The 12,026-nt window shown below is 37.6% G+C and overlaps 1 protein-coding gene across 5 annotated transcripts in view; it reads left to right on the forward strand.

Annotated features, from left to right (window-relative positions):
* The window catches only part of LRP6 (LDL receptor related protein 6), a gene marked incomplete at its 5' end in the record, with an annotated part of 128,230 nt that overhangs the window by 71,936 nt on the left and 44,268 nt on the right, over positions 1-12,026 (forward strand). For all 5 annotated transcript variants that reach the window (XM_079549373.1, XM_079549374.1, XM_079549376.1 and 2 more), the window contains 4 exons: positions 920-1,116; positions 1,848-1,979; positions 10,683-11,079; positions 11,571-11,742. In XM_079549373.1, coding sequence (XP_079405499.1) covers positions 920-1,116; positions 1,848-1,979; positions 10,683-11,079; positions 11,571-11,742 — 898 coding nt within the window. The remainder of the gene's footprint in view (positions 1-919; positions 1,117-1,847; positions 1,980-10,682; positions 11,080-11,570; positions 11,743-12,026) is intronic.

Consider the following 12,026-nt stretch of genomic DNA (forward strand, 5'->3'; position numbering starts at 1 on the left):
GGTGTCCTTTCTATCCTCGGTTTTTCTATGATTCTTAATAATAATTTTTAAAAAACTACCGTGTGAGAATTGAACTTCTTAATTCCCATTCTGAGGAACTTGGGTGTAGATAATTAGTTACTGCATCACAAGAGCCTGGAAAACCGTCTTCAGTAACGTTTATGCTATTTTTATGATGGTTATGCTTATTTTTGTGGTGGCTTGTGAGCATGTGTGTGTATATCTTATGTAAAATATATAGATACACTCTTTAATTTTGTTTATGAACTTAGAGACAGGCAGTGACCCACTTTTCCTCAGAAATGATACCATTACTGTGGCAAAGGATCAGTAGAACTCAGTTTAAGAGCACTACTAGTAATAAAAACAATAGCTTAATTATCATAATAATGAATCATGAAAAGTTACATTCAGGATTTCTTCATAGTGAAACTATTTGTCAAGAGAATTAATGGAAAAAAATATGGAAGAGATTAATGGACTGCTAATTGACTAAACACTGTCTCAGTTCAAAATTTGCCAAGCCTGGCAGTGATAGACATGCTGTATCAACAAATTGCAGTCAGATTTCTCCAAAAGCAGCTGGCGTTCTGTTCCATTGCGCATGGCAATTTATAACCCTGCAGGTATAAGGAGTTAAAAGAGTGCTAAGAAATAGCCACTGACAACCTAGGCAGGGCTTTCAATTAATGTTCTCTTTGACTTAGTATGAGAGGGCAGCTAGAAAATAGAACTCCTGTATTATTTCCCCACATCATTCCTTAAGTTGGGTATGCTATATTTGTATCTGCAAAAGAAGAGAAGAAGTTTTGATAAATCATATTTACAGTGTAATCTTCTCTTTATAAAGGCTACGTTTGAGCGAAGCTGTAGTATGAACTGTATTTAAGCATTCATTTTCTTCCTCGTACTCTATTAGGCAAGCAGTGGTTAAAGGCTCCCTTCCACATCCTTTTGCTTTGACGCTGTTTGGGGACACGTTGTACTGGACAGACTGGAACACGCATTCCATCTTGGCCTGCAGCAAGTACTCTGGGGAGGACCTGCGTGAAATACATTCCAACATCTTCTCACCCATGGATATCCATGCTTTCAGCCAGAAGAGGCAGCCAAATGGTAAGCTGTCTTGCTTTATACTTTAAATGCAAGTTGAAACTGATTTGCAAACATCTTAACTACTCCTTCTGTATGGTAGCAAGTGGCTTTACTTGCATCGTAATGCAATTTCTCCAATGCGGACACTGGGGGGAAAAAAACAGAGAAACCAGATATTCTCTACATTGTTTTATTTTTTTTTAATGTGAAAAATAATCTCTTGCTTTTACTCTGACAGGTACACTTGTACTGTTGTCATATTCCTTTTTCTCTTTAATGTGCCATAACTTTATGTGGCATTGTATTCTTATTTTTTTCCAAGTAGTAGTTCCTAAATGAAAAGCAGTGTTAATTTTGCAACTCTGTGTAATAACCACTGTCTTAACCATTGTGTTAATTTACTGTGTTTGCATTTTTTTTTTAATATATATGCAACTTACTATACATTCAGCATCACCACATTGAATAGTTTGTGAAAATGAGAAGAGGAGAGATGAAACAAGGCTCTTGTTTAGAGCTAAATGCTACTTCCTCAAGAAAGGAAATATTCAACATCCGTGCACTTTTGTACCATAAATACTCCACTACTCAACACTTGGAATTAATTTTTATTTGTTCTGTGTATATCATTTCCTTCTTTAATCTGTGTTGCTGCCACCGATTCCACCACTCAAACACCGTATGTCTCTTGACACATGAGATGAGGTCTTTCATTATCAGAAGCATTAATCTGTGTGATTTATGTTTAACAGCTACAAACCCATGTGGAATTAATAATGGTGGCTGCTCCCACTTATGTCTGATGTCTCCTACCAAGCCCTCTTATCAGTGTGCATGTCCCACTGGTGTGAAACTTCTTGAGAATGGAAAGACCTGCAAAGATGGTAGGCTTTATTTTTAAAAATCCTTTTAGGTTAAGCACAAAATAATTTGTTGAAGGGAAAAGGGGTTCCTGTAGCTTCACTATATAATGCACGTTAAGGGTGGCAAACTGTGGGAAAATCTACTATTGTACTGCTTTTGCAGTACAAATAAAAGTGAATGGAAAAATGCCCTCTACTTTTCAAAGAGGAAATAGTTTCATTGCTGAAGAACAGTTTATCTTCAGTCACGAAATTTAGTTGATAATTCTGTCTCTGTCACTAATTCCCTGAAAGTTTTTTGCGTGTTCTATTGTTCCCTTTTCTTATAGAAAATATAAACCTTCTCTGTTGTCTTCAAATTGTTTCTAATGTTATTTTTCATGCATTAATATTTGTCTAATTGGACTGTACAAGTAAAACATTTGCTTTTTGAGATCTGATTTCCATTTATACACACATGTATCTGGTATTTCTATTCCCATGCATAAGGTTAGACACACACATCTGTCTATAGGAACTGAACAGAAAAGGGTGGTTTTAGAGATACTAGAAGTATTTCAACTTTAAAATCCAAGACACAGAATCATATAATAGAATTGTAAAATGCCTTGGGTTGAAAAGGACCATGTGACCATCTAGTTTCAAACCCCTGCTGTGTGCAGGGTCACCAACCACCAGACCAGGCTGCCCAGAGCCACATCCAGCCTGGCCTTGAATGCCTCCAGAGATGGGGCATCCACAGCCTCCTTGGGCAACCTGTTGCAGTGCATCACCACCCCCTGAGTAGCACCCTCCTAATATCTAACCTAAAACTCCTTACCCAAAGCTGCTTATAGTGTTTCACTGTGATCTGATATATGATTTCAAGTAATTTTATTTTATACAGATGGCTTTTGTGCCATTGTGCTGTGACTGCTGTAATACATTAATATTATCAAAATAAACACTTGGAGATTAATTAGCTCTCATAAATAACCATCTTTATGCAGGTTTTCTTTATGAAAAATGTACAGCAGAACAGAAAGATACAGTAGAATTTACTGCAAAAGCACTAAAAAAATGCATACAGAAATAATTCATTAAACTTTCATTTTATATTGTAAAAATTCTTAATCTTGTTCACTACTTGAACACTTGTTCTGTGTTTTCTCTAATTTCATGCTATTTCATGCTCTCTGTTGATTATTTTTGTGTGGCTATTTGTGACTGTGTGAACTTTATTAAAATAAATTGCTGCTTTTATGTGAAAAATTCAAAAGCATCTCCCAATTTAGCCTTATAAGATTATTGTAAGAACTTACCACTACATGCACAAGATGTTTTTCTCCCATTTCTACCAGTATAAAGAGCAAGCTTTAATAATAAAGCTATGGATTGGTTAAATTTAGTCAATGCAAATTCATGTACTTAAAAAATAAACAACAGAAACAACAAAAACTTGATATGCGTAAGCTCTTGATATGGACAAACTATTTTGAGGAAGCAGATAGCTAAAGCAGTTGTTTACCAATACATATATCCAAGAGCAGAACTGTGTGAAAATTCCACGTGGGGGATGGGGAATTGTGAAGGTTTGGTCACCTAACACCTAGCAGTGTTGAAGGACTAAGGACAATTGTAGTAACAAGGCCTGGAGAGAGAAATGTTTTCTTTTTTACCCCCTGATAGGAAATGCGGATTTTTGGGAAACTTTTTGGGACAAAAGGTTTTTTGAAGGATGACTTTTGGGGGAAAAAAAACAGCCCTACAAAATGCTTTGAATGTCTCATGTAGGAATACTCATAGAATCATAGAATGGGTTGGGTTGGAAGGGACCTCAAGGATCATCAAGCTCCAACTCCCCTGCTGCAGGCAGGGCCATCAACCTCCATGTCTAATTCTAGACCAGGCTGCCCAGGGCCCCAGCCAGCCTGGCTTTGAATATCATCAGCTTACTTTCTCAGCTATTGCTTATGTCTCAGAACATAAGGCTATTGGCTTTTTCTCCTACTCCCTGAAAATATGATAAGCCAAATTATTTGTTCTAATTCAGCCATAAAGTATATTTGGCTTGCAAAACGCAGCTCCTATTTCACCGGAAATTTTGTTAAGCAGATTGCTGAGACACTGAGGTATTACAGCTTGCTGTCTGTCGCTACACAAAGCATCATAAAAGAGCAATTATCATATGCTTATCAATGTGATGTTGTATCTTTAACAACCATTCTGCTGTTGCATATTTTTTTCCAAAAAAAAAAAAAAAATTGCTCACTGTTCATTTTTAAGAAGGAAAAATGTGTGGGGGAGTGAAAATTGAGCCTGCACTTACTTGGCTCAGTGAGTGCTCTATTCCATTGCTTACTAGAGTTAGAGTTGAATTAGCCTGTGTGCAAGAGAAACAACCTGCTACAGCTATGTATCAGATCCATTGGTTTCACTTAACTGACGATTTTGCACAGATCCAACTTCTACAGAGAGTATAAGGGCTAAGGGAGTCCTGGAGGCTTGCTGCTTGTTGTGTTTCAGCACTTAGAGCTATGTGTGCCCAAAAATAATTAAAATTTTTTTGATCATTTTCTCACTCTCGAGAGAGTATGCTTTTTTCTCATTGAAGAAAGGTGTAGGTAGCAGACCTAGGGCTTTTGTGTGTGACCTATAACTTGCCAGAGCTCTTCAAGTCAGGGCTTCACTGTAATTTCTGCTCACAATTGCAAAGGCTGCAGTGACTGATTTGGGGAAAGGAAGAGGGAATGGTGGGCAAGCAGAGCTAGCCTAGCTAGCCACAGTCCACATCTTGCTTGTAAATCTCTAGTGTTTGCATTGACTTCCTTTCTTAGGCTGCTTAATGATACCGGTAAGCAAAATATATTTTCTCTTTTTTGTGTATACTTTTTAAATTCATGTGACAAGTAGTACGTATTGAGGAGAAACAGCAGTGTGCTTATGGTTTCTTGCTGTTGGTTTTTGTGTTGTTTTTTTTCTCTCTTTGTACTTGCCTGTTTACTAAGGTGCTGTGAAAGTGGAGCTGAACCCTCAGAATGGAATATTTTCACCTCAGTTCCTCAGTTTGTTTCAGTACATACCTACTGTGCTGAAACACTGAATGAGTAATTGCAGCTCATCTTGAAATGAGAACATTAGAACTGTGGAGGAAGAAAGAGGAATGACGGACAGGTTTAAAAAAAAAAAAGTGAAAGTGAGGCTAAGGCAAATTAATTTCTTGAAGACAGTTTTGTTCTCCAAACAGAAAGCAAAAATCAGGATAGTTACTAAACTAAATCGTTTCATGCTGCAAGGAGCCTCTTTGAGAGGCGAGCTCGTTAACAGTGTCAATGAGTACTGGCTGGGATCTGCAGGAATTTGATGACTGAATTTTGAGTGCCTGTTTGTGCTGTTTGCAGTGGTTTGGCTTTGACAGATGATCCTTGCAGCCAAAGGTGAGGCTGGCTGACCCTCCCTGAGCAGTTTCCATGACAACCTCGCATTTTTGAATAATCGTGGTTTATAGGAAATCTTTTCCTCCCTCTTCTTTCCCCTCGGTGTTGGTTTCTTGGCTTTTTGTCTTATATTTTTCCATAACACCCTAGGGTAATTTTACTGTTTTTGTGAGAGTTCTGCACGATAAACCCCCTACCCTCTGCTTATAAACACTTTTTCCTCGTGTTTCAGAAAAGAGTGATGATCAGGAATAAAATCAGCTATTTTACCAACAACTGATAATACTGATAATAGAAATATATACAGCAATGATAATGTGAGATGTGGTCTTGCAGCAGACAGATCTCCTATTTTCTATGTGAGCATTTGAAAATCTCTATCTGTCAAGATGGGAGGAAGAACAGCTAGTTGTCATGGCCACCTCTTCCTCTGTCAGTAATGTCCAGAGAATACAGTCTCTTCTGAGCACACAGTAGGGTACTCTTACCTATGCTGGCATTGTGTTCATAGTCATTTAGCTTGTTCTTCTGTATTCACATTTTTATAGAATAGAACCATTCAGTTGGAATATTCCTACAAAGACCATCAAGTCTGACTGCCTGACCACTTTAGGGCTCACTAAAAGTTCAAGCACATTAATGAGTGCATTATGCAAATGCCTCTTAAACACTGACACGCATGGAACATCAGCCACCTCTCCAGGAAACCTGTTGCTATGTTTGACCAGTCATGATAAAGAATTTTTCCCAGTTTCACCCTCTCCTGACGCAGCTCTGTGCCATTTCTGACCTGCCATCTGTGAGCAGAAGCAGAACCCTGCACCTCCTTCTGCTTTCCCTCCTGTTAGGATATAAATGAGACTTCTCTTCTGCAGTATTACAGGCACTGCTGTTCTTCTCACTTTGGTATCCTACATTTAAGTGACCTGTTCAGTAGTCATTTTAATTTAAATAAATAAATAGGTTTAGCTTCCAAGTCTGTCATTGGAATTATACTCATATTAGTGCCTGAACACTTCTCCGTCCCTGTGCTACTTTGCCTGTGGTGAATTTTACTACTTTATTCTCTATGCTTGCCCTCACCAGTTCAGATCTATTGAAGAATAAAGGTTGAGTGAGGAGATACAAACTTATTTGTGGTCCAAAAAAAAAAAGCACTTTGAAGCCTTGCTGTGGCCATCCTGCTCTCTTTCAGGAAGAGAGGGTCTTTATTTTGCCCACTGGTGCTTACATCATGCTTACCTTTTATGCCTAGGAAAGTAAGTAGAAGTTTGCAGTGGGCAGACCTAAAATGCAAAAATAAATTTTCTTTGTCTGGAACAGTCATGATCCTGATTTCACTGGACAGATGAAGATGTTAATTTAATACCCAAGCTCTTCTTTTTTCCATTAAAAGAGAAAAGAAAAAAATATTCAGACGTATGTCCTCTTACCTCTGTAGGGTTTTTTGGTGGTGGTGATTTTTGGCTGGTTGTTTTTTAAGACAGCCCATCTACCTGTTTGCACTGTAATATCAGGAGCTCTCTGGCAATAGTATCTTTCCAACTGGGAAGAGGCATTTAGGAAGAAAATTTTTGTTAGTCAAATGCGTGATAACTGTTCTGAGGTTTTATTAATGATTTTAATTTAGCAAGTGCAGAGAAATTACTGTATATGTCCTAGATCTAGCATTACTTATGTAAAAGTTCCTGAGTATGTGTCTGTGTAGTATTACTAGCCTCAACAACCACTGATGGTTTTAAAGTTCTGTAACTTATAAATGACTGAGGACTTACATCCTTGGAAGAGGTAATTAATTATAAAGGTTAGAGGGCATTAGACACTGAACTTAAAAACTACGTCACTGCATATATCTGTACACTTGCTCTGTTTCTCCTTTTGTCCTTCTTTTCCCCCTTAACTTCAGCTATCACAGAGATTTAGATTGTTTTGACTTTTAATAGCGACTTTTTGAAGGAAGTATTAGTTCTAGAACTAACGTAATGCACTATCCGTGAACTTGTAATTCCAGCTTTCAAAGTACTTAATAAAAGTAGGCTAAAGCTCTCAAATCTGGAGTCTGAAGTAAAGCTTTTATGTCCATATTTAAATGGCTTAAGTAAGGGGCTTCTTTTTAGAAAAATTGCTAACTGTCCTGAATACCTCCTCACTTGAGGCACTTCAATAAGAACATTGGTCCCCAGTAGGAATGGGCTGTAAAAGATGTGTGTGGTTAGGTTTTTTTGTTTGTTTGGTTGGTTGGTTGTTATTTTGTTTTTTGTGTCAAATAATTTCTGGGTTGCTAAGTTCACTTAGGATTGATTGAAAGATCAGTAAAGGGGGTAAGCAAAAGGGTCTGGCTTTGAGTATGGTATAGACATATGCAAGAGGCAGAGCGAAGAAGTATGGAGATCCTGCTGTCACATTTCAGCTTTTGCATCATAACTGCACTTTGGAGTAGAGATGAACAAAAGCTGATTGATTCTGTTGTGTCCTTTCAGCTTCAAGTACCTTGAGCAGTCTTCTGACTGGTTCTTATCAGTGCCAAACTTTTTTGCAGCCGGTATTTTGCACAAGTTCAAATTGTTTTTACAAATTGTTTTAGTTCCAGATTGCACTTTTTTTTCTTTTTTTTTTTTTTTTTTGACTACAGCAGAGATGGTAAGATGATCATATCGTAAATGTGCTCAGCTCTTGCATTTGCTTTTCTTGCTATTGTCAGGACAAGCCTGAAGGTGTTTGTGGTGCTTTTCACCTAACCTACCTTGAAATGAGATGTTTCTGTGCTCAGTTTCTCTTTTCTGAATGAAATGAATGGTGATCTGACTAAGCAGCTGAGATGTCAGTTTGCTAATGGCTGGATAATAGCTTTCAAGTAAACTAAACTTTCTATTGCTTGATTGGGATTGCATGAGATAATGTTAGACATCTCCAGATACAGACCACTTCTAGTTCAGGAATCCCCTGTGCAACATGGGTTGGCTGTAAGGCAGTAATTTCCTAATGCTGAATTAAGGCGTAGAAACACTATGACATTGCAGCTAACAAGTGTTGCAACCTGGAAGCAAGATCCTGAAACTGTTGAAATGACTTCTCTCGGAGAACAGTTGGAAGGTCAGCTGGTCAATTTTAAGGGTGTTTTTGCAAAGGCATAGTTGTACTAAAGCCAGTCTTTCTGGGGAATTGGCATTGGTTCTTCAAAATGGCTATCAAATTCAACATATAAATTATTTTTAAATTATGTCTTAGGCTTTATACATATATATATATACACACATATATGTAATAGACTGTGTATATAGTTTCCTAACTGTTTGGAAATCTCAGGTTAGTGTATCAACTTAACCTTAATTCTGTTAGGTAAAGCAATTTATTAATATCAATGTATGTACAGATTTGTTTAAGGGGAAAGTTGAGTAAATGACCGTGAAGTTGGTAAGGAAGGGAGTGCTTAAGATTCCTTATTGAACCTTAATAGTTGTGCTTGGTTATATATTAATACCTCATATGACCATAATGCCTGTCAGTGCTTAGAGCTTAATCATTCGTTGTTTGATATAGTTAGTTGCAACAAACACAGATGCACATATAGACTGCTGTGACAAGATTAGTTGCTTTTGTAATAACAAAAATCTTCCTAACATGCCTGTTTTTCATTTACTCTGTCACATGTTTTAAATTATTTTGAAGGATGCTTAGGCATGTACTTAAAGGTTCCCTCTTCCTGATATTAGTTATTGTATAAGAGTTATTCACTAGAAGAACAATTGAGTAGTGTATACATGTATTTTTGAATGGAATGTGTTTTAGGACATAGGATCCCAAAGTGGATCTTCATCCATTCTAGGCTACTAATCAGGAACACTTGTAATAACAATCTGAACTTCAGCTGTTGAAAAGTACAGTTTCTTGCAGCACTGTAAAAGCATTTTAAATATTTTTAATGTGTTAAAATTGCTCTAAATGAAGCAATGGCTGCTTTGGCATCTGTCTGAAATTTGATATTCAGTGAGGTTTCATCTAGCATCCACCACAATTACTGACATTTTAAAAAAGAAATTTGGCATCAAACACTAAATATATGTATTTTAAGATTAGCTACCTAGTTACTTTAGTAGTTGCTCTTTTAGTGTCCTTGTCCTTATTTATACATACCTATGTAAGATCAAGGCACAGAAGCATCAACAGCATGTAGCTTTGTAATCACTTTTTCATTGCAGTGTTTTTATATTTTTCTTAAACCTTCCTCTCCCCCATGCTTGCTCTTTTTTTCATCTGCACTTGCACTTAGGTCACACTCTGCCAAACCTTTCCCATCAGTATTTGAGGAGAGCTGTCCCAGCATACTTTCCCTGCATTTGGATTGCATGCATTTTTTACCTCAGCTCAGACTTCCCTGAGGCCTAAACTGCTCTTATCTCCTTGAGACTCCAAACAGATAAGCCAGTTTAATTGGAATGGGGCGTGGTGGTTGTTTAGCCTTCATTAGACTGAAATCTAGCAAGATAGAATATAAAATGAAGCAAGAATAAGATAGAATAGACAGTAAGTTCTTTATCGGTCAGGCGCCCAGCAGTGTACTTCTAAACAGCTTGTGTTGTCCTGTGGGAAAGCATCTTTTGCAGCACAAGCTGATCTTAGCTATTTATTAGGATTTTGACTTTTGACCTAAAAAAGCCAGAAAGGTTTTTGTATGCTTTCAGTATTATTTATCTTCATACGTTCAGATATGCTTATTCTCAACAGACTCGGGAGAAGCTGAAAATCCACCTGCTTTACATTGTCACTGGACAGTTGTCGATTCACGAACTCGATTCCTCAAATAGGAGTTTCTCAAAGGAGATTTACCTGTGGTAATCTGAGTTAGTTACTTTTCTCCCTCTAAAGGTGCTGTTGAAACACACAGCTTGTTTGTGACAGTCATCCACTATGCCAACAACTACAGTCAGTAAAGGGTTTAATTATTTTTTTTCATCTGAGAGGCTGCAGACCATCTGTTACTTGCAGAAAATCATAGCATGATCACTTCATAGTTATTTCAGTATCTTTGGAGGGAATTGTCTGGATAAAAAACAGGTCCAATGTAATAGGTTTTGGACAAGGAAATCACCATTGAATTTCCTCTATAAATATATCTAGTTTGTTCTGCAGAAGATTAACCTTACATTTGAAGCTTTTGAGTGATATTCTCTGCTGGTGTCCATCAGTTTGGATAGACACTATTGAAATCAGGGCAGCTACACTAGCTTGCAGCGAACGGTGGAAGATCAAGTTTACCACTGCTGTAAAGTGTTTGTAAGATGGTTGTGTTTTTGCCTTACACATGTAGGTGCCACTGAATTGCTGCTTCTAGCCCGCCGGACAGATTTGAGGCGCATTTCCTTAGACACTCCAGATTTTACAGACATCGTTTTGCCACTGGAGGACATCCGTCATGCCATCGCCATTGACTTTGATCCTCTGGAAGGGTACATCTATTGGACTGATGATGAAGTTAGGGCCATCCGTCGCTCATTTGTTGATGGGTCAGGTAGTCAGTTTGTTGTCACAGCACAGATTGCTCATCCTGATGGCATTGCTGTGGACTGGGTTGCCCGAAATCTGTATTGGACTGACACTGGCACAGACCGTATAGAAGTTACAAGGCTTAATGGGACCATGAGAAAAATCTTGATCTCGGAAGACCTGGAAGAACCTAGAGCTATTGTGCTGGATCCTATGGTAGGGTAAGGAGCTGTTCATGAGCACTTTCTAAGTATTAGACAAAGAAGTTAGTTCTGTTTACATGCATGCAGATAATGGGATGCAGTGATAAACTCCTAGGTCTTCAAAATGAAAATACCGTCCTCCTTCGAAAGCTAATGCTCTGAGGCTTGGGGACCGCTGCTCCCTTTTGACTATTCAAATTCTGTGCTTTTACATTTTGTTTTTCTCTTTAAAATCCATTTGTTTATTCTAGCTGATACAACTTGTTATGTGGTCTTGCTCAGCAGATTGGTTATAGGACTAAAGTAGGTAAAGTATCAGTCTGCTTACATGTCACTGTTACTGTTTTGGATGTGTTGGGCATTGTTATTTAGGTAAGAATATATATTTGGCTTTGAAATGTATTTCTCTGTGTGCTTTGTGTCTTCATGATATTGTAGTGCAAAAGCAGCCATGTAAATATCGAAAATTTGGTTTAATAAGACTCCTAAAGATTTTGTTTCCATTGCAGGTACATGTATTGGACGGACTGGGGAGAAATTCCGAAGATTGAGAGGGCAGCACTAGATGGCTCAGACAGGATTGTGCTGGTGAATACCTCACTTGGGTGGCCAAATGGACTGGCATTGGATTATGAAGAAAGCAAAATATACTGGGGAGATGCAAAAACTGACAAAATAGAGGTCTGTAATTGCACCTGTATTTTTAATTCCTTGGGGTTATAGAACATACTCTATTTTTCTAAGTTTTTAAGTTCTGATACAGTTCAAAAATGCAATTAGGATAATGGTCGATTTCTGCTTTAAGAAACAATTCAGCTTTTTTTCTCTGATTTTGATCAAGTTGCTCACTGGTCTTTCTGAGATTTTCCTTCTAAAAAAAAGTGATCTACTACACAGATACTATTTCTTGAAATAGTATCTGTGTAGTAGATCACTTTTTTTTTTAATATATGATAAGGATTTGT

The sequence above is a fragment of the Tetrao urogallus genome (genome assembly GCF_951394365.1).
Source record: "Tetrao urogallus genome assembly, chromosome: 1".
Taxonomy (NCBI): domain Eukaryota; kingdom Metazoa; phylum Chordata; class Aves; order Galliformes; family Phasianidae; genus Tetrao; species Tetrao urogallus.